The 23,096-nt window shown below is 40.9% G+C and overlaps 1 protein-coding gene across 4 annotated transcripts in view; it reads left to right on the forward strand.

Moving 5' to 3' along the window:
• The window catches only part of ELF1 (E74 like ETS transcription factor 1), a 95,040-nt gene that overhangs the window by 48,745 nt on the left and 23,199 nt on the right, over positions 1–23,096 (forward strand). For 3 of the 4 annotated variants that reach the window (XM_063335071.1, XM_063335078.1, XM_063335097.1), the window contains exons 2-5: positions 5,092–5,401; positions 13,534–13,708; positions 21,494–21,601; positions 22,220–22,384. In XM_063335071.1, coding sequence (XP_063191141.1) covers positions 5,330–5,401; positions 13,534–13,708; positions 21,494–21,601; positions 22,220–22,384 — 520 coding nt within the window. In that variant the 5' untranslated portion in view covers positions 5,092–5,329. Of the gene's footprint in view, positions 1–4,532; positions 4,710–5,091; positions 5,402–13,533; positions 13,709–21,493; positions 21,602–22,219; positions 22,385–23,096 lie in introns of those variants that run through there. The other variant, XM_063335087.1, reaches the window with a different exon arrangement.

A 23,096-nucleotide genomic window follows, 5' to 3' on the forward strand; every position in this document is an offset into this window, starting at 1 on the left:
TTCAGGCTGTTCCTTATGTGGTTTCTTTCCTTACTCGGTGATAGCCCCTTACCATGTTGTTTTCCTATCTCCTTTAATTTGTATGAGCAGTTGAGATACTGAGCCTTCAGAAACTTTTTGTGCCAAGTAACATGGATTAACTCGTTCTTCTTGCTTGTCATTCTGACAACTACAGGTGCCCTGGGTCTAAGGACATGGTTCAAAGCTCCTGTTCTGTGCAATTTCTTAATATTGCTGAATAGGAATAATCGATCTGTGAAGAATGCCACAGTAGACTATGTTGTTAGCATCTATGTTCAGTGTGGACCATATGTAAAGAAGATCATCATGGGTTTGGGATTTCTGCATTACGAGAACTGCAATATCATTCAGCTTTTCCCCCCTTTTTAAGAAAACCAGACTCTATCTTAAAAAGATGTGACTCTGCAGAGCGTGGACTGCCTCTGGCTTGATCTGTCCTTAACCTCCACTGGTAGAAAGGAATTAGAAACTTGAGTGAGACGGTGCAGTTACCATCCGTGTGTTTGTCTGACTTCACCTGGGATGGTTTTCAGTCCTTCAGTCCAAAATTTCCAGGTGATGTCTTTATTCTTCCCTTTCCTCTCGTTCACTCCCATCTTCCTCCCACATCCAAGATGGTGTTGAGAAAGGGGCTCAGCTTTGCGTTTCTGTTAAGTCACAACTTCCATACTTCTAGGCTAGAGCTCATGCTGCAGACTGTCGTAGAAAATCATTGTGAAACTTCAGTCCCAAGTCATTTGTCCCTGTGCTTAATGAGTTGAGCTGTTTCAGCAGTGACTCGGGATTCAGATCTGCGTTTGAATCTTAAAGCAGCTAAGCTGGTTCTTAATTTTAAATGTATGAATGATCTTACTAATTTCACCAAAAAAAGGCAGCGCGGGATGATTACAGTCATCTGTAATAACCCTAAATGGGACTGGATCCGGGAGCTGGCTGGAGGTGTCTTTCTGCTTAGCTGGGGTGCTCTCAGTGCCAAGACTTGGGTCTTCCTAGCTTACAGCTGAGCTCCTTCAGCAAATTTTATGTTTGTGCCTAGCACTTTGGTGCCTGCTACCTGCTCCAGCATGGTGCCACTGTGTTATTTCGTATAATTGTGGATTTGTTGCTTCCAAGTTGGAGCCTAGTTGCAGTATTGCAACTTCACCGTTGGGACCAAAAACGCTAGTTCTTGAAGTATTTCTTATGAGCTTTGTTGAACTGGCTAAATAGGGCTAAGGTTCAAGTGCAGGGTATATATGGTGAAGAGTGGTGGGGAAAAATGTTGTGATTTCTAGCTGGAAGGAGTCCTGCAATGTATCTTCTGGGAAACCAGAGCGGCAGTGTACTAAGGGTTAAACTGGCTGAATGTGATTTTTGACAGACTGGTTGAGGACTTGTTTCTAGATGTTGAAATCACTAGAGGAGGGGAATTTCCAAGAGGGATTGAAGTAATTTATTTGTATGTTCAGTTTCAAGGATTAAGCAAAACTAAGATGTTTATATATATTGCTGTGTCTTAATATAGCTTTTTATAACAGGTCTGTACAACAATTAGTAAATATGAAAGCAAAACCTTACTTATTCTGTAGTTCTGAAAATTTGATGTAAATTTTATGGTAATATATACTGGGTTCCTTTTCTCCTAGGACTATTTGTATGTAGTCAAGCTTATTGTGCATGTGAATACAATGTACACATTTTGTGCTGTTTGCAAATAATTAATTTTCTACTCACAGATGTACATATAACCAGGCAGAGAGATAAGTGGCATTATATATCAAAAACAACAGTTATGTTTGTGTTAGCCTATAGACAGCAGGATCCTGTGATACTTGGAATAATGAAAGCACAGTTTATAAAAATAGATGTGCAGGAAAATGTAGCTGGTTTAGAATTGTGCTGGCTTCTGTGAAAAGCTGTGCTTGTTTTCTGTATGCCAGAGAAAGTGATATGGGTTAAGGGAAAGTACTTTTGCATTATTTTGCCATGCGATTATTGCCCGATAGATCATTTGCTATTAGTGCCTACCACTAAAGAAGTAATGAAAAATTTCCCATAAATAAGAATAGTTTGAGTGCCTAACCTTTATAAGCTTAGATATAAAAGCCCACTAAAGCCTATTCACTCACTTGTCTTTGACTTTGGTGGCAATGTTGTGGTTAGATGGCTCTTTTCTTGTGAAAAGGTATCATTCTACTTTATTTATAGATTTCTTTGTGGTTTTGGGGAGGGGGTGTAGGGAGAAGGAACAGTCTGCTATATATTCTTGCATCACCATGGTGCAAAATTTATAAAACGGCTTTTGAATAGCTGTTCCCGCAACAGTATTGGATGATTAGGAACTTCAAAACAGTAAAATAAGTGTGACTATTGTAAGTAGTGTTCATGTGGATCCCTTCAGGATCAAATGCATTACACTGCTGTCTTCTCTTAAATGATGTTAAATCACGATGATTAGTTTTGCATTGAGCGTTTTGTTGTTTTTTTAAAAAATAAAAACTAAAAAAAGACCTCGATGGCTTTTAGTAAGTGCGCTGCCAAAGCTTTTGGATCTTACACATTTAGTGTGCATCTTCGTATTGTAGTACGTACTGTAAAATATCCTTATTTTACAGAGAATGATCTGGCATTAATGGAAGAATATGCCAGTTCCCAGTGCATGCAGGGAACTTCTAAAATCTGTCACGGTGGCTATAGCTCCGTTTTTCCTTGTATCACATGAGCTTCCTAGGTAGCCCATGTCTCCGGCGCTTCATTTATCCTAATTTTACATTGACGCTGTTAATTGTTACTGACCTTAGAAAGTTACTGGACCTTAAGAACTTGTACTGTTTGTTCATACACGTGGCTTCAATTAGTGTAATGGAGATGATTATAAGCCCTTGCTGTATTCCGGCTCTCATTCTCCCTGGACAATTAGGTTAACCCCCGTTTTAAAATAAGTCTCCATGTGGAAGCTGAGGAGGTTCTTGTATTTGCCCGGTGATCTTTTGGAGTTACTCTTCACTGATTAGAGGGAGTGACTTCAGGTATTATTATTTCATCTTGTTGGAGAGTTATAACTTGTTTCTAGGCAGTAACCAAAATAGAAGTTGTACTTAAATAAATGTCCATATCTGTCCTCTCTTCTGAAAGAGCTGGTATGTCCCTATTGACCCATACTGACCAATTTCAACCACTGTAGGATTAAACTATGTATTTTATAGATAACATACTTTATTTTGAGGCTGGCATACAAAGCTGGCAAGAGTCTGGGATGGGACAAGTTGGTGTTAGTCCCACTGCTGGAGTGTGTGTAACTTTTTAATAGCATTCTTATCTTCTCAAAGGCGAGGCCAACTAATTAAATTAGGGAAGTTACCCAGCATTATATGGTTGCATGTAATGTTTTCACTGCCGTAGTCTTGCTGAAGTACAGAGAAAGCCTTGTAAGTATTTAAGGCATCCTGCAAAATGGCAAGGGCTGAGGTTGAACAGTCACGGTTCCCAAAGCACATCCTTTTCTGTTCATGCATGTAGCTCTCATTAGTGCAAATATTCTCTCGTTAGGGTTGTGGCTACTCTTATGAACCCTTTAACAGCTAATTAAAGCATGCTTTGGAAGTTGGGGAGGTTCTCCTGTTTGCATAATCTTGGGTTTCCTGATTTCTTAGAAGGGTAGGATCTAGTGACTTAAATGCTTGAATGCTCTGCCATCACTACTTAGGAATTTTGGAATACCACAATCTATATGGGAAAAACAGCTGTTACATTTCCTAGAGTGAGGGAGTATGAGCCTGTGACATGATCCTCCCTAATTAAATTGCTTGGCATTGAGGAGAGCAAGATGCCCTTCATTTTTTTTATTTTTTTTATTTTTTTTTTTTAGTTTCAGCCTACTGCAAAAACAAGGCAAAGCTAAACCTCCTGTACAAAGGCAGATATTAATCCTCACCAATGCCACTGAAGTCACCCAGAGCCTTTCCTGGGGGTCTCAGTCTGGATGGGTATGTGGTAGACCTCTGCCCCTTATTCTTCTCTCACAGCAGCCCTTAGTCTAAGGCAGTTTAAATAATTTTGATCAAAATGCTAGGCAGCACACATTTTGCTTCCTTAAAAACATATTAATTTAAACTCCCTTAGGTTCCTAATTTTAGACACCTGCTTCTGTTGTTATGTTGAAATGCTAGATTATTTTTTTTCTTAATGTATTGGTCACCTTAGTTGTATAAAAACATTACGTTTTGTGCTCACCTTTTTCCCCAGGAGTGATACAGCACATCTCTTTGTAACCTCATGTTTACCGTTGGCACTGATGAGTAAATGAAAATGTGGGAGCTGCAGGCACGCATCCCTCCAGTGAAGCTGTTTACATTCCATAGTTTGGGATATTTTTTTTTTCTTTGCTATTGTACTGTGCAGTTTTTTTTTGCCTGTTCTAATTTGCCATGACGTGGTCAGTGCTGTTTCCTTCCGGCTGCTTGCGAGCCTGTGGTAGAGATAAGGATACGTTTACAGTGCATTTTTAACAAGAAGCTGAAGATCTGCTTCGTGTAGGAACTCGGGGGGCTCTCTGGATTGTACAAAGAATTTATGTGCTGGTTTCATCTGGTTGACACTGTGGGAATCAAGATCGAGAGCATTTTACTTTTAAAATAGTAACTTTGCTAAATTTGCACTGTGTATGAAGAAGAAAGGTGATATACTCGAGATACCTTACAGCTGAGTAGGTCCGTCTGGGTTTTGTATCGTTGCTTTGAACATACCTTAAAGATGAGAGTTGCTAATGGATGTGAAAACTGTGTATATGAGTCAAATGAAAAGATGGATTTTCTTTTTGTTACCTTTCCTAACTTTTTCTTAGTCCCATGCTTTTAATATTAAACGCTTTGAAACTGATATTTTACTTCCTGAAACAGTTTAATTTTAAGGGAATGAAAATTTGCATGTATTAATCAGTAAAAGTGATACCTCTGAAGATACAAAGGTGTCTGACTTCGCCAGACTTAGAACAGTTGTAGTTTGGAGCAAGCTTTATTGTGACTGCTACTATTTCACATAGCTAAAGCGATCGTTTATTAATTATAACTTTTTTATTTTTTCCCTCCACAGCGATAAAGGCTATCAAGGCAGGAAGAACAGCTCAGGACAAGATTTCCCTTGGTTTGTTTCCCTTCAAGAAGACAAGAACCTGGGAATACCGATGATCTAAGAAGTACCGACAACGATACTTGATTCATCCTGTGATCCTGCCTTTCTGCCCAGCTGGACCTCGGTGACTCTCTCCGTTCTTCTGCATTCGAGAACATCTTTCTTTGTATGTGGAGCTGAGACCTGGGAATGCGTTATTATGGCAGCAGTTGTACAGCAGAATGAGCTTGTGTTTGAATTTGCCAGCAACGTCATGGAGGATGAGCAGCAGGTATGGGATAGTGTAAGAAGCCATGTTCGTCCCAGTTGGTGCTAGGAATGTTATGAAAACATGAGGAAAAAATGGGGTGTAAAACACAAAAAAGCTAATATCGAGGTCATTGTTGTTGCAGCAGATCTTTGTGCTGTTTCAAAATCTTCCTGTTGCTTCCTGTAACTTCCATGGGCAAAACAGAAATTGGTTGAAATGTTATAACTTCTGCAGTATTGCAGAGACATCCTCCTCCGAAAATGTTTTTCCTGTGTTGCTGATTTGTACCAGTAGAATCCATCTATTTGTGATGCAAAATTCTCCAAATTGTGCTATTTGACAGTAGTTTTAACTTTCCTAGCATGCTAGGATGAAATTCTGCATAAAAGTAATGGTAACACTACAGGTGACTAGAAAGAGCAGTAGGTACCTGCTCACTGCTTTTTACAGGTTGATTTCTAAACTGTGTTACTGTATGTTGGCTATTCAGAAATAAGCTTCAAAGTAATTTTAAATTGATTTCTTTCACACTGCAGGGAAAATATGTCTCTCTAACCGAGGAGGCTCTCAGTTAGGTGTTGATTATCTAAACCACATCCCGTGAGTCCTGAGGCTTCAGTGAAGGATTCCTATTACAAAAATCAGGCAGATCCTCTGTAGGTGGTGGTTAATAGTAGGATTTTGCATTTGTTAACAAGAAATTAGGTGTCTGGGTACTGTGGAGAGACAGTTCTTAAAAGGCTGCGAAGTGCCACAACAAACTGTTCCTCTTTTTGTGAATGTGAAAAGCATTTATTCTCCTCTCTCTCAAAAATACTTCTGGCTTTATAATCTTGTCTCTGGGGTTTCTGTATGGCCTAATGTCTGGCTGGGTCAGTGGCCTGTTTCTGCTGTCAGAATCATGCGATCATTTCAATGAACTGAGCGTTGTCTGTCTAAAGTGCTAACTCAGTTTTGGGTGGAACTAGTAATGTAACTTCCTTCCCTGTATTTTTCCAGAGCTTGTGGTAGCCTGGGGATTTAGATATGGGAATTGCACAAACACAGTGGAAAACGAGCCTTATTTATTACCTCTGTTTGTTGTTCATTGCTGGTTTTACTTTACAAGGCAATGGGAGAGGGGAGAGTTGAGATGGGGAGGGCTAACTTCAGTGTGGTTTCTGGAAAGGGTAATATAAGCAAACGTGGTTTTGTTCAGTTTAGCTGTGTGTTCTGCCTCTTGCAACTTCAGATGCTCACCTGAAAAACTTTTAAAATATTAAAGAGCACTCAACAGGGCAGTAAAACTTCCCTAAACAGAACTTTCACCAGCCCCAGAACAAACTCAACTTTAGCATTTATCTCATAACCCAAATAAATCCTACTCCAGATGAAGCCTGAAGAAAGCAGGCGTCCTGTAGCATACCCGAAATGATGAAATCAAAGATGAGAAAGGCCAGAGAGAGTGCATAGCAGAAGGTCCACCACTGCAAACAGTTGGATGCAAGTTCCTCTTAAATCACTGGGTTACCTTAGTTCAGATATCAAAGGTACAGGTAGCCAGCTAGCTGGCTGCACCAAAGATGGATCTTAAATACTCAGTTGTAGAAAAGGAATCCTGCATAGGGAAAAATCTGGGAAGCTGTAGCAAGATTTAGCTCAGGCAAGGATTTATGCTTCAACATTAACCTAAAACGATTGATTATGTGTATCCCTCGTTGATCTTCTTACAACATAGGAGCTATTGCTACTCCTGAAGTTTTTAATTCCTGGACAGGTAAATTGCATTCAAGGATAGATAACATGATTTGTATGCTTTGCAAAAAATTTAGCTCTGGAACTGCTCTGGTGTTCGTCAAAAGCATTTTTTGAGCTTCATCAGAATACAGAAGGTGATACAAGGGTGTCAGTTAACTGGTCTTTTGGATAACTCTTTTTGTGATGCCCACAATAGCTGTCATTGAAAGAATTTTGGTAATTTTTTTCTTGTCAAAGCTTTGCCAGAGCCTTGGTGTGCCAAGAGCTGTCAGGACGTGGAACAGCTGTGGGGAGAGGTTCGGGGTCTAGATGGCAGCTACACTCGGTGTTTCAGGGAAGTCATAATTCATGGCTATTTTTTTAAATTTTTTTAAAAAGTCTTGGTTAAACAACAATAAATTATGAACAGTCCATTTGCAAATGTAAGCATTCAGCCAGTGGCAGATGCCAGTGGGAGGGACTCAATCATGTGGTCTCGTGTGAAAGGGAGAGTCTCTCTCTTATCAGCTCTATCCTTTTCAGTTTAGAAAATAATGATTCTTTTTAAATTTTTTTTTCTTGCGGGGGTTCGTTTATCGCATTGTGCATATATGGCGAGGAAGAAATGGGGTGAAAATACACTTGTAATTTTGAGAAGGGAACAAGTGGCTTGCACCAATGCTACTGATAACCTGACTGGCTGCGGCTACATGTCAGAGGTCCTGGTTAAATAGACCGTTTGCTTTTTTTTTTTTTAATTTCTTTTCTTCCCTTTTTTTTGAGAGAGAGACTGCACGTGTAAAACTGGGCAGGAGCTACAGGCTTTGGCTGAGTCAGTGCCGCTGCCTAAAACTGCTTTTCTTTATGTCTGCAGCTTCTCTCAATGTCTTTTCATTTAGCCCTTTGTTAACTTACTCTTAATGTGACACTTGACCGGGACATTCTTGATTTAAAAAGATGAATAAAAGCAGCCACAGAGGCTGGATCCATACTAGGAAGTTTTAAATGGTGCCAGGGACATGCTGAATCATTGCAACCATTAAATTACTAGCAGGGTCCCCAGCGTGATGGCTCTGTGCCAGCAAAACAAGTGGCTGTGACATGTGTAATAACCTGTGCCTGAAGACACCTTCTGTATCTCCAAGGGATGTTTTTCTCTTCCCTTCCTCTGAGGAAGAGAGGTCCAAACCCTTAGGTTGGGCCATGAATTCTGCACCAGCTTCTCGTGCCTTGGCTTGCTCTTCCACATTGCCATGGGAAACATCAGGAAACAGAGTCACCTGGTCAACACCAAGGTCTACGTTCTTTTGGCTATTTCCAGCTCCTGCTGAAAGTCCCCCCCTTATCCACTTGCAGTTTCATGAAGACTTTCAGGAAATGATTGTGAGATCCATAATGAGGTTATCTCTTCAGGAAAGCAAGTGGCATTTATCTGCTTCCAGCATTCCTCCGTGAAACTTAGTAATTTCTCAGATGCTGGCCATGGGAATGCCTTTAAAGTCAAGAGGCTGCCTCTGCTGTTGGCACAGGAACTTCAGCAAGATAAAACTAAAGCCTATTTTCTACTCACCAAGGTCACTTTGCCTAGTTTCATTTAGTTTTATTTTAAAAAAATAAATGGTCAAGTGTATCGCAAGTCTGAATTCTGTTGCTCTGTTAAAAGGCCGTTTTTTTTCACTGAGGTTTCTTTCTCTTTTTTTTTTTTTTCTGTGTAGCTTTTCCCTGCTCCTGTGTATTGCGTGCCTTTCTTCCCACCCACCACTTGCACAAAATCTGTTCCACACCAGTTAGAAGTTAGTCACCTATTCCAAGGACAAGTTTTCTTCCTTAGAGGACTTGTAGTATGAGAAGCCAATGCCTCCAAAGCAGAAGAAATCCCCTTCCTTACTTTCCATTTCCACAACCAGGGTGGTGTTTTGATCTTCTGTCGGTTGGTGACAGCTGATGAGAAAACTCTCAGAGGAAAAAAAAAGAAACACCTTGTCATTATGTCAAACACTCAAGAAGAATTTGAGAGCAGGAAGGAAGATCGCTGCCTTTGGCCCCCGCAGGAGGACAGGGTTCAGTTTTCAGGGGGTCATGGAGCATGACCAGTGCTTTCAGGGACCTGCTCAAGGGAGCTTCCATGGACTTCAGCATCTGTCTGAAGCTTTGCACTCCTCCAAATTGTTAAAGGTCAGTCTACAGGACTGGTTTGTAGATAAACTACAGTGAGGAATTTGGTGTCTAAGACTCGGGAAGGTTTCAGCAGTAGCTCAACTCCTTTATGTGTCCAGCAGATGTGGGAGATGCATTGAAGACAAGCCAAAGCTTTGGTACTGCTAGCATGTCATATTTTAACTGTATTTTGCATAAGAAAGATGAAGCAGCAGAAGTAGGCAAAAGAAAAAATGCACAAATTGTTTTTCTATGGTTTTATGTATTGATTTCTTGAAAATCATTGCTGACACTTTAATTTGGGACTGTTTTTTAAATTTTGGGGTACTTTGCACTTTTCGTTAGTGCGTGCAGAACCACCTTTGCGTTAGAAATAAATTATTTTGTGATCTTGCTATAAGTAATTTAATTTGTCTTAATTGAATCACTACCTTCAATTCCTGTATTTAATGTTTTTTTCCCTGTGTGTAATTCTGATTACACACTATCATCAAAGGGAGTGGTGGTAAACCTGGGCTATTCTGCAGTTCTAAATGTGGACAAAGTTATTTCTGTGTCTTGCAACAACAGAGCTACAGGAAGTTTTAGCTTGGCTCTCGACTGGGATCCAGGTGCTTTCAATGAAATCAAGGACTTACAGAAGCACTGAGAGAGGATTTTACCTCTCAACGGTCATATAAACATCAGCGTAGATTAGTAGTAGCTTTTAAAACTGAATAAAATGCTTGTTAAGGAAATCAAAACCAATTGCAAAAACGTGGTGACGGTTTCTGCAAAAATGTGTTTCAAATCAGATTTGTTTGCAGTTACATGACTGCTTTTCTTTCTGAAAGCATATCATATATTTGTTCCGGCCTTTCCTTTTCACAAGTGTGGCAGGAAAGAAAATCCATACTTTGTACCTCCATAAGATACAAGTTGGAAGCAGGTGTAAAAATCTTCTTAAAATAAAAGACCGCAAGGAGTGATATTTACTCTGATTCTCCCAGCTCAAAACTGTTATTAATTTAAAGAGAACCACACTGAAAGTGTCTTACCATGAGTGAGTGCTTTTCTGGTCATCTCTTGTATTTTGGAAGCTCCTCGGATGGTCTGGCGCTGAGTTCAAGTGACCAGGTACACCCCTGCCGTGGGGGTTTCTCTGCCTGTAGACAGACAAAGGGACCGTGTTGGAGTATGTGTATGATGGTTGTTTCTAGACATGGTCAAAATACAGTTTAACCTTGCAGAGCAGGTCACATCTGGTCATACGGACCAAGCCAACTGCTGCTGAAATGGGTGGCAGCAGCAATACTCAGTACCACGGGAAACATTTCGGTCAGCGGTGAAGCGTGTTTCAGTAACATGTGGATGATCGGGCTTTTGTAATTAGGTTTCCGAGCAGAGTGACGAGTAGGGTGTAATATAAACAGGGCTTTGAGAAACTGAGCTGAAAAACGTGTGACAAGCGGTTGGTTTTATCTGTGTGTCATTTATTATTCTGAAACGGTTTTTTATGACTTGTCCCCACTGAAGAATAACAGCGGCACTGGAGTTGGTTTTGCCTCTTGGAGGCCAAGTCAGTGACATGAGTGTCAGTCATTAGAGAAGGAGGGTGCTGAGCCAGAGTAATTTATTTTTTTTAATCCAGAAGGAGCTAAGGTGAGGCGCAGGCAACTCCATATGTTGCTGAAGATGCTGCAGCTATCGAGCTGGTGCCACGGCAGAAGCAGGGAGGAAGGAGCACCTCACTTCGAAGACACGGTGGGGAGGCAGCTGGCCATTTGCTGATGAGCATGTAGGAGATGGACACCTACATTAGAAATAGACACCCCAACGCCTCCTCCCTTTTATAGTCAACGGAGAGGAATAGGCATTTTTAGGGCATGGTTCATCCTATCGTAGCACAGGAGCCTGAAACTGGTCAGGGAAATTGTGCCCTGGAAATACCTATGTTTCTCCGTTGGCTCTCAAGGAAACCTGAGGTTCCCAGCTCAAATCCGAGTGCCTGCACCACAGCTGTCTGAAGTTTGATGAGATGAACTTCACCCTTAGTGTCTATGAACTAAGGATGAGAGGACTGAAGTCTTCTTGCTTGCATCTTCCATACCCAGAATCCATAGTTTTTACCTGCTCAGTAGAATACTGAACAGGTACTTGCAAAGTATGTACTCTTCTTGCTTGCAGGTGACAGGAGCCTGAGTGGAGTGTTGTATGTCATCCTTTTTTAATTGTTTTTTAAATGTTGTTACATATATGGGTGCACAAAATATGTAACTTATATCCCAAAAGTTATAGACTGTGGCGTATTACTGAAATTGAGGTATTTAAACTATTTTTACAGCATGAGTTGTATCTCAGTAATGAGTCTGTAATGGGCCATCTTCCTTCTAGTTTATGGAATATATTGTTGAAAACAAAACCTTTTTTTAATGCATACAGTATTTTATTTTTCTTCTCTCTTTACAGTCCTTACCTTTTTTTATTGATATGGCTTTTATTTAATCAAATCTATTTTTTTATTCTTGCCTGGAAGCAAATGGGATCAGGGATGTTGGGGTCAGTAAACAAAACAGGATGCGTAATGTGAACACGGTTCTTTCTGAGGAAAAGAGAGGGCCTCTTGGCCACCATTGATTCCTGGTTTCTCAGCTCCAGCAAGATGCAACCTTGGATAGAGGTGGCCGCAAAGGTGTGGGGTAGAAGCTGTCCCATGGCTTGACTGGATATACGCCCATCATCTGGCAACGTGGATGCACAAGGGGGCATTAACTGGTCTGCCCTTTGTTATTTTTTTATTGATCTCCAGCCGTGTTATTCTATTTGGAAGCTTATGTTTGGTAGAGTAGGTAGGAGGTTTGTTGTTTTCAGTTTTGTTGAGGTTTATTGTTTAGCAGACTGTCCATGATAGAAGCTCATAGAAATCCTAATTTTGTTTCTTGATTCTCCCCTTTTTTCCTGATTGCCCTTTACCACAGTTGCTGCTGAGACATGTTTTACAAAACACAGAGCAATTTAAAGTGGTAATTACTGCTTTTTAAAACTTCTAATTGCACTTTCTACTTTCAGTCCTGAAGCGACTGACTCTTCCCTAGGAGAGGCTTACTCCCATAGCCGTGTCTATGTGTTGAGCCAGTAGCTCTGATACCATTTTCCGTTGGTGGCGGTGTGCATGGTGGTGAGATATTGAGACATACGCAATCCCTAAGCACGTTCATAATTGTATGACTGGGTTGTTTTTTTTCTTGTGTGGTTAAAATAAAAAACCTGCTTGATCTGTGCATGTCTGCACTCTTCTCTGGAGGGTGAGACCAAATGTACATATGCTGGTTTTCTCAAAAACATGCCTTAGCAATTTTTTGGTTTGTTTTCTTGTTTTTAAGCTTTCTGCATTCAGAATGCTGTTTATTTTTATAGTGAAAGAGCCTTAGAATTACACTGGGCTTTCTTTGAGCTGGCTCTGCTATCATCAGCTATGACTTTCTTCCCGCAAATGACATTTTAAAAGACTCGCTTTGGAAAATACTGTATCTGTAGTAAATGGTATTTTCTGAAAATCTCTTTCTGTTGAATGGTTGCTTTTTCAGAGAATGTGCATCTTATTATTACGACTGGTCAGCTTGATTTCTCTTTTCCCAGCTGCCTCTTCTGTATCTGATGCAAAATAGCTATCGAGACAGAAAGACGATGTCTGAAAGCAGGCTAAGGAAGAAAGCAGGGGGGAAGTAACGCCAAGTGACTAAAGCCATAAGAATTAGAGAGGGAAAGTAATACAACACGTGTATCAAGCACTCTCTGTTACACCCCTTGCTCCTGTAGCAAGCGTCCCCTAAAATAGTGATCTTCAACTAGTGTCTCATGGGGAAACCTGGTGCCTGGGAGAGCTTTGTCCCATCCTGACAGCCACAGGACTCCTCCACCCCCAGCTTGATGGGAAGAACGAATGGTTAAGGTGCTTGCAACAAGTTGCTTGCCCAGTACTATTGCCAGCAAAGTTTAGCATTCACTCTGCCGTGCCACTTCTCTGTATTGTCAGCTTTTATGCCGCAAAATAGCGTTGTGGGAGTTTGGTGTTACCTACTGGGGTAAAGTCAATATATTAGATACTACAGTGATACTCAGTGGGACACTGCTGCTACTTTGGTTTTATGTGTTAAAAATCATCTCGTTCTTTGGTACTCCCTTCTGACTGTCTAATATTCAAGTGATGTAGTATAGGTCCGTTGAAGTAAAGGGTTAGATTCGCTGTAGACTAACTACTGTTATTTTAATTTTCTTTTTTCCACCCCCCCACCCCCCAGCTTGGTGATCCGTCTATTTTCCCTGCTGTCATCGTGGAACATGTTCCTAGCGCAGACCTCCTGCATAACTACTCTGGCTTAACCTGCGTGGATGAACCTAGTGACATGATCACTGAGAGCTCTCTGGACGTCGCAGAAGAGCAAATCATAGAAGATGATGATATCACCCTCACAGGTTGGCAATAAAAACATTTCTGTGACATGCTTTTGCACCAAGGTGGCTGTGGCTAATGGTGGAAAAAAAGCTTAATGACAAAAAACAGGAAACAAAATCGTAGTAGTATTGAATACTGTTAATTCTGTACAAGATGGAGAAAATTGCGTTAGTACTGTTAGCTGGTGGTTTGCAGTCCCAGCTGCGCAGCTGATAATGCTGAAGAGTTTCATCCATCAACAGAGATTAAGACGGAGTCCTGCTCAGAGTACTAACAAGATCTTTCTTTGCTCTTCATAAGATTTGTTTGCTCTTATTTAATGGTTGGTACATACCTAAGTAAGCATACATGCCAAAAAGCAGGAATATGCAGCTTGTGTAGATGTACTGCTTTTAGCTTCCCAAGGATATACAATTAGCCATAAAATATGCATGTTAGCATGACATACTGGTGTAAGTGTACTCAGCATAGTATTCATTTTGGATTGCTAATAATAATTAACACCTAAAATTCAGATGTTCTGTGTAAGTTCTGTTAGAAAAGGGAGCCCCAAAGAGAAAACAGTTCTCAAGAGGAAAGCTCAAAGAAAGATATGTCACAGTTTTTTAAAAAATAACCCCTCACTGAATGAATGCAAATGAAACATTTGTGCAGAACAAGTCTGAAAGGTGGAGTAGATACCTCACATAGAGAGGATCTGTTTCTGCATCTTCTTTCAGCCATTAGGCTCCACACCTGGACTGTGTCCAGGGCTGGAGACAGCGTACTGGTTTCAGTCATGCTTTTGACGTTATTTCCAAAGGCGTACTCTGATACAATCGTTTACCACCAAAAGCAAACCAAAAACTCAACAAAACTTAACATGAGGAACAGTTCACAGAGTGAATTGATGTGAGCTGTTCTCAGTAAATGGTTTTATCTTTTATAAGATCTTTTTTATCTATTCTTTATCTTTTATATTATTTTATAATAAACCATTTTATAATGGTTTATTATAAAAATGGCTTTTTTTTTCAGTAGTGAATTATCTGTGAACAGACTGTGACCGTACAAATAAGTTAGCTGATTATTCAAGAAGGTTTTTCATACTTAAACATTATTTCAAGTTGAGACCCCTTGCCAACTATTCACTTGCTATTCATATTAATTATTCACACTGCAACTGGCATTTCCTCCGCGTGTTACTTAAGCACTGCTTAATGCGGCTGTGCAAATTTTTCATAGCAGATCGTTTTTATGAATCCATATTCACTGTAATATGTTGTGTGTGAATTTTTACTTGCATATGAGTAATGGTGAAACTCCACTCTTGTGAATGCTCTTATTAACATTTTTTTGTTGTTGTTGTTGCTGGTCACATGAGAAGGGTTTGCAAATTGCTGCCAGAGACTGAAAATATGTAATCCTTGTAACCGATGGTGTCCAAGGGTTTCTGGGATACTTTGGAGGCAGACAAGTACGGGTATTGTTCCCATCATCCATTGTAGTTCAAGCAGTCTGGTTTTCTGTAAAGGCAAAGTCCTTAGAAAACCAGAGCCACCACTTTGCAGAGGTTATTGTTGTGAAGGAGGTGTTAACTAGTTATCTGTTTCACACTCTCCATCCCGCTAGCTACTGTGCATGCTGTGGGTTTCCTTGGAAAGGAAAGTTGATGAGCCCAGGCCGGGCAGGGACCAGCACCACTGCCGAAAGCTCCTGCTCAGGATGCAAGGCGGGCAGTGGTGGCAGCTCAGCCCCTAGTTTCTGGCAGCCTGACTCAGGTGGGGCAGAATTCGGGCGCCTAGGGGTGCAAAGGCACCCCACAGGAGGTGAGGAGAGGACACTGGGGAAGGAGTATCCCCCCACCGTGTCACCTCCCTGCTCGCTTGAACTGCAAGGCTGCTGTGGAAGAGACCTGGTTCAAGCACGGCTTGCCTGTAGGCTGCCTCTGAAATGGGGCTGATCATAACTGAAATTTCCCACCTGCTCTATTTATTCAGCTGCTTTTTTTTTCTCCCCCTTCCCTTCTTTGAAGTTCCCTTCTTGATTTTTATTTTTTTTTTCACGGGGCATGTTTGGTCTTAACAGCGAAATGGGTTGTTTTGCTCTTTGAAGTTTGTACCAGTCTTTTCAATCACTTCCATGTCATGCCTTTGAGAGAGAATCAGATTTTATAATAAAGACTATACTAATTCCACATTAAAATATTCGTAAGACTGAAGTTCACTGCAAAATGAAACTGAAACCGCCATCATTTGTGCAAAACGTTACTGAGAAATGGCTGCTTAACATGCATGATATGGTTGGGTTTTTTTTAAGTTACCAGTTTTTCAGTACTCTTCAATGACTCTGTCATATGTTAAGCTTGTCTTTTCTCCTAAGCTAACAGAAATTAGCAGTAGCTCTCCTGAAACTGAAGCAATTAGTTTTTAGGGATCTATCTGCAGAACGACAGATGCTGGTAGGTTTCTCCATCTATAGGATGTAGCTTCAGCCCTTCAAAACCACAGCTATCCCACGCTGGTGATTACTTACCTGAAATAGAAGTTGTACCATGCAGAAAACTGAGAACAGCATCTGTTTCACATGAAACCCTGCTGAAAGATGGCTAAAACCCAGCTTTTTAGTTATGTGAATGCTCACGCAGCAGTTTTTTTTATAATGAATAGGCAGACCTGCCTTATCACCTTCCTCTTTAAAAGCACTTTTCCCTGGTAAAGCTGCAGTGGCAATTTACATGGTCAGTTTGTTGCCAATGTTATAGGATTTTAAATGATTAACCATCATGTAGTAAAGGGTGATTAACAAAATAAATTGGAGCATTTGGCCTTGAATTAAGCTTTATCTCTAAAGGGAATATTGAATTGTGGCGGGTTTGTTCTCTGAAAAATACAGGGTGTAATGTTTTGTGCAGAATAAATTCTAGGCCAACTTGTCAGGTGGTACAATTTGCTACACTTTATGTACCTTTTTAATGTGACTGACTATGGTTATAAGGTGCATAGGAAGGAGGAACTAATTGGATTATGTAACTTCCTGAAAACTTTTTTTTAATTAGTTAGTAATTTGTTTTTTTTTTTAACTTTGCTGTTTCTGGACAGTTTAATTTAGAAAAATAACAATAAGTCAAACTCTGCCATTTTGTGGTTCACCTCTTCTGGAGTTGTCTTCATGGGATCAGGGAAGCATCTGCACTTGAGACAGTTTTGGGGGATAAGTGAGGAGGGACAGAAAAATGGAGCTTAGATGCCCTGTGCCCTGGTCTGAATAGGGAGCATGGAAGTGTGCATTTTCATAGATTGATAGTGGTACTTAATAACCAGTTCACAAGTTATTTTAAAGCACTTCAAAGTTGGCTAACATTTGGCTTGTCCGTTTGGTGAAGCTCTAGCTTTCGTGGCACAAGCCAAGCTGGTCAGGTAGGAGAACGAAGGCAAAAAGGTGTTGGGTACTGAGTCCTGCAGAAACCCATCATTATCGGTGACCATTTATGATGCTTCAGAGAAATCCAAAGGAGTAGTTAGGTGGAAACTGAACTTCATAGTGTTAATCCGTGAGGATTTTGAGTTGGTAAGATGCCAATTGTGTAAAAAAAAAAAAAAAAAAAAAAAAAAAAAAAAAAAAATGTATACGGTTTCAGTTACTTTGCAAAGAAATTATTCACTGCTGCACATACCATCTGGTTAAAACTAGTGAGAGGTTTTTTGGTATGGCTCTCCAATGAGATAATTTTCTTTACAAATTGTAAAGCCTTATTTAAAAGAGAAAATGAAGGGTGATGTGTAGGTCTCCTGAAATACCTCTGTTCTTAAACTTGGTTTTCCAATGTCAGTTAACAATCAGCTCAGAGCTGGTACTAAAAAGCAATCGCTTACATTTAACTCTTCACTTACGTTTAGCTAGTCTGCAAAAGGGGGCTCTGTCCGTGTTTAATGGATCTCTTTCTGCTTCTAGCAACTTTAGATTTCTTCCGACGTTATTTTGAGGCTCTGTGGTCCCTCTTTTTTGTCTATAGTAAAACGAGCAGTGAATTTAAACCCAGCTGTGACTAGCACAGCTCTTTGTCGTGGCCTGGACAAGGACTCGCATTGTCCACTCTCTGTAGCTGCCAGCCACCGAGGGAGCAACGGGAACAGGACGGGACCTCCAAAAGCGGTATAAAGCTTTCAAAAAACTCTAGGCAGGAGTAGGGAAAGCAGGACTTTGGACTGAGGTGGGGAGCTTCCAGCATGAGGCACAGTTTCTTTCTCCACCAGGTGAGAAGAGCAGAAAGGTGTGTTTGGGCAAGCCTTGCGTAAACGGGAAGTGCTGATTCATAGCGAACTTGGATTCGCAGTAACTAGGCTGTAATTGGCGTGCAGATAGAGAGGCTTACATTTGTGGCTTGCTCAGATAAACAAGAACTTGTAGAGTACCCTGGGAAAAAAATGAAGTTACTTTTGGGTGTGGTTTTCCCTTCCCCCCCTTCTATTTTTCTCTCCCCTCCTCCCCCTTTTTCCTTTTTTCTCCCTACCTTTTTTTCCTTTTTCTTCTCCCCCTCTTTTTTCCTTTTCCCTTTTTTCCTTCCCTCCTTCCCCCCCCCCCCCCCGCTTTTTTTCCTCTCTTTTTTTAACATTTCTAACTATTTAAGATAACATTTCAAATCTGGTGCTTCTCAGAAATTACTTCCCCCCCCCCTTCTTTCAGCTCTGGCTTTGCCAAAGTGTAACAAATTAAGTATTTCATCCCAGTTCTTCTTAAATTTGTGAATGTATCATAACTGTTAGTGATTGGAATAGCTCTCTGCAACATCAGAACTAAAATAACAGACACCGACTTGTCTTTGGTAGTTGAGTTGGTTGTCTCCAAGCGCTGTCTCAAGTTCAGTGATGCATATTAGCATCTTGCTGCTAGTGGGACAGAGATGTGGTTCTCCATCTCCTCTGTACAGTACCCCACATCTTGGTTGTGTTAGCTCTTGAGTTTTTGTAATTCAACTTGCTGACCCAGCAAAACCCAAAAAACTCATTTTGAGCCATTTTATAAAACGAAACTGTCTCGCTGCATGATCAAAAAAGCGCGAAGCCTGGCTTGTGTTAAGTGACAGGAATTTGGATCATGAACCAGGGGCAGAGATGGGAGGAAGAACCACGGCCCTTGTTTATTCAGCAACAGGGAAATATCAATTTGGCTCAAACCACCTTGTGAAGTCATCATCTAAGAAGAGGCTTGAAGGGTGTTAGCAAGGGCATTAATGTGGTTAAAAAATATTTTTGCCATTCTGTGTTTGTGGATAGACAGATAGCTGGCACTCTTTGTGGTTTTTTGTGATCATCAGATTGTATTAATTTCTATGTTTACATTGTTTATATGACTATTATAGGTTCCTTTTATTAGTCTTGGATATGGATGGTCGATTTTTAGCCACACAGTGTAACAGCATTGTAAAGCTGGCAACCTCTGCCTCGCTTGCCATTATTCAGAGTGAAGAATTCGCAGACCCTGCTCTGTCACCTCAGCTCCTGAAGCAAGTGGGAGGGTTTGCTCTTTGTACAGCTCTCGCTGACAAAAGAGCAAACAACGGCTGCTTCCTCCTCCCCGCCCGTAGCACTGAGAACCAGGGGCTACTGCTGCAGCATAAACCAGCCCCGCTCAATGGCTTCGGCTGAGCTGGATGGTGGAGGGTTACCTTCCCATCCATTCAGACAATGTCAGAAGTGATGGCAGCTGCTTTGGCGGTGCTCTGTGCCTCTATTTAGGGTGACATCCTTACTGTAGTCGTTGTTATGCTGGTAGATGGTATTGGAAGTTCCCATCCAGATAAAACTTAGAACCAGAAGCAATCAGATCAGCACTGCCAGGCCGAGTGTGAGCGTGCCTGCAGACTCATGGGCTACGCTTGGTTCTGTCTTCTCCTCAGCTGGCCAGGCATTCCCTGGGGATGCTGTTCGGCTCTGGGCGTTGAGATATTCTGTGGCTGAGCTCCTGAGCCTGCAAGCTGCATGACAGAAGTGTCAGCGGTTTGCTGCCCTGACTCACTCTATGGCTTCCCAAGCCAGGACCTTGGTCCATACTCACTACCTCCCCTTTTTTTTCATGCTATCCTCCCAAACTTTGTGTTTCTCATTTCTTAATCCTGTTGGGAGATATCAGCCAGAAGGTGAGGATCCTTAACGGCCTGAATGTCTGCGTAAGATGCAGGGTGAAGGGGGTCCTGTAGACAACAGGGTGAGTGGCTGTACAGGTCGGGGGTATCCAATGCTCATCTACTTTGTCTTAGCCTAAGCCTCTGACTCTTGGGGCATGGTAGGACTAAGGTCAAGAAAAAAATCCAGAAGGTAAGGAGGCTTCTCCTGAGCTCACTAGAGAACTGAGCAAAACACGGTGTGCTGCCTGTAAATCACAGCTGGGTGAAGGAGGTAAGGCTGATGCGTGAACATCTCCATTCATCTTTGCCCTCTCCTAATGATACGATTACTGAAGCTTTAAATATTTAGGGTGAAACTGGTTTGTTTTTTGGTTGGTTGGTTGGTTGTTTTTTTAATTGTGGGATTGTTTAGTGCTAGTGAGCTGGGTGCTTTGTTGTTATAGTGATTTTTTTATTATTATTTTTTAAAGTATAGAAATTCTGGCATAAACCTCTTGCTTTTACCCGAAGAAGAAATGTTCCAAGGTCATTGCATTGTGTTTTATGGTGCATTTGTGCCTGCTCTGTCCGTCAGTCTGTCTCCTTTTTGTGTGTGTGTGTATGTGACTGCCCCACCCAAAATTCCTCAAAGCTAAACAGGGAGAGAGGGCGAGAAGCTGACTCATTACCGGACTGAGAAAGTAACTGAGGTTCATCGGTATCCTAGGGAGGGGAATACTAATGCAGCCCTTTGGACCGCTCTGATAGATGCAAGTGAATTCCCCAACAGAGTTTCAAATTTGTGTCGAAGGATAAGGAAGCCTGGCCCGAGCATTTCCATACAACAAAGAGTAATTTCTAAAATAATGTGTTAAACAGTTCTAAAGGTTTATGGTACCAGGTACTGGAACTAATATCTAACTTATTTGTCATGCTACAATTATATTGAAAAAAATCCTCTGGTAAGGTACTCCTCCAGTCAAACCAATATTATCTTCTTGGACAGCTGTTATTTTGCAAAATGATATTTTACTAGATTTTTTTGTTTTATAGCCTCAGATGACCTTAATTATAAATTAATGCTCAAGAACTTTGGATTTGTCTGATCACCACCCTCCTGAGACTGATGACATATTGTCTAGTAGACAAAACGTTTTTAAAAGTTTACCAGCCCTCTGTATTGCTTTTTCATGTTTGACGTTTGCTTTCCAATGTGTTCCTGCAGCCTGCACTGTTAGCCCTACCTGTAATCCCCATGGATTTGAATGGTTTAGGGTTCAGATCACATGCTCTCTAATGGAAGTTGAGGGATATTTTCTTGTCTGTTGTCCAGGCTAAATGACAAGATATTTTTGGTGAGCATCTCTTAATTACAGAATCCACTTCCTTTGGAACACCATCAGAAGATAGTGATATTTCTTAGAGTTCATGGGTGTTGTGTTTTGCTGCATATGCTTGATCAGCAAAGAGAGGAGTTAGAACAATGAGGGAGAAATACAGGGTTTGTGTTGTTTTTGTGGGACTTTTAGTACATACAATAAATAAATGAAATGATTGCAGTGTGCACTTTCCCCCCAGCTAACCTGTTACTAATGATCTAGTGGAAGACCGTGTTTACCACTTAATTTTTTTCTGCAAATGAAATAGGAATAAATATCATGTCAAGTTTTAAGTCTAGTTTGTAGCTTGTTAAGAATTAATTTTACTCTCTTGCTTTTAGTCGAAGCATCTTGTCATAATGGGGATGAAACAATGGAAACAATCGAGGCTGCTGAAGCACTTCTCAATATGGACTCCCCTGGTCCTATGTTGGATGAAAAAAGAATAAGTAAGTTTTTTGTGAAAGCAAATCCAATCTGTATTTGCCTTGTTTATTTGTGAAAGAAGGAGGGATTCAGTACAGCATGGTTGCATGGAATTGGTAAGATTATTTTGCTTCCAGGTAGCCTTTACATACATAGTTTGGGTATCAGAAGTGCAATGTTGCATGCAGTGAAGGATTTCATTGCTATGCCAGAGTTGAACAGGTAAGGAAGGAATCAGAAGTTACAGAGGGATGGTGTGAGTGAAGTCGGGTGGTTTATATTGCAGTGGTTTGTTTGTCTGATAGAGGATTAATCTGTTTATGTTACCACGATAAAAGAATATACACTTATATCTGCAGATTGCCTTAAACATCAATAAAAATGTGTGATCACCAAATAATCGTGCTTTTTGGGGGAGTGGGTTACATCATTAAATTGTTCTATTTTAATAGTGCTTCTGCTTGTGTAAAATCTTATCGGCACGTGTATTCCATTATGAACTAGTCTTCTCTCCCATGAAGGTCTTGAGTGGCATAGTTTTATTTTATTCTATGTTTAAATTTTTGCTGTAAAAAAATAAATAGCCTTTTAGAAGTCCTTGTGGCTGTGTGAAAATATTACTATCGTCTCTTTCCCATAAGCAACTATGTTTGGTGCAAGTGAAGAGGATGATATGGTGCCTCCTATTACACATGTGTCCGTCACCCTTGATGGGATCCCTGAGGTGGTGGAAGTTCACCAAGCCCCAGACCCTTACGCTGAATCACCAGAGACTCCTGAATTTGAACAGCCAAAGAAGAAAAAAGGTAAGATGCTACTGGAGATCAGTGGCGTGCAGTAGGAGAGCAGTGGGTGGGGTGCTCACCTCCCCTGTGGGTGTCTGGAACCATTCTGGGTGTCAGATCAAAACAACTGAGTGGGCTCAGCTAGAAATGCAGAGAAAGCGTTTTCTTACTGGGTAGTGTGAGCACAGACACTGGTGCTCAGATACTAATGATGTTGAAGAGGTAGCAATGATGGCTTATCCCAAAGGAAACACGAATCTCTGCTTGTTCCTAGGTAAAGTTATACAAGTTATAGAGCTTTTGTTACTGTGAATCCTGAAGCACTTTAATTGGCTCTTACTTAGCTTCGACTAAAGATACTTGATCTGTTCAGAGTATGGGATGAGAATCAGGAGGGTTTTTAGCTTTTCTTAAATATAAATGGTTTAATTTTACTTTTTTAAGTACCTGTGTGCTATCATAAGTGTAAGTCCCATTTTCAGTAGATAACACTTACACAGTGTTCACCGAGGAATGTTCCGTTGGAGTCGGTGCTGTGCCAAAGAGTAATGAGGTGGTGTTAGCCAGACTTTCTGCTCCTGTTTTCTCACGCTGCTCAGCGTGGACCCTACCAGAGGTCCTGAAGCTGATGTCTACAGTGGAAGGGAGTCATGCAGTGCAGGCAGATGTAAGGTGCCATTGCAACAAATTTAAAAAAAAAAAAGAAAAATAAACCGAGAGCGCTGTATTTCTG

Source organism: Chroicocephalus ridibundus, chromosome 1 (assembly GCF_963924245.1).
Source record: "Chroicocephalus ridibundus chromosome 1, bChrRid1.1, whole genome shotgun sequence".
In the NCBI taxonomy this organism is placed as follows: Eukaryota; Metazoa; Chordata; class Aves; order Charadriiformes; family Laridae; genus Chroicocephalus; species Chroicocephalus ridibundus.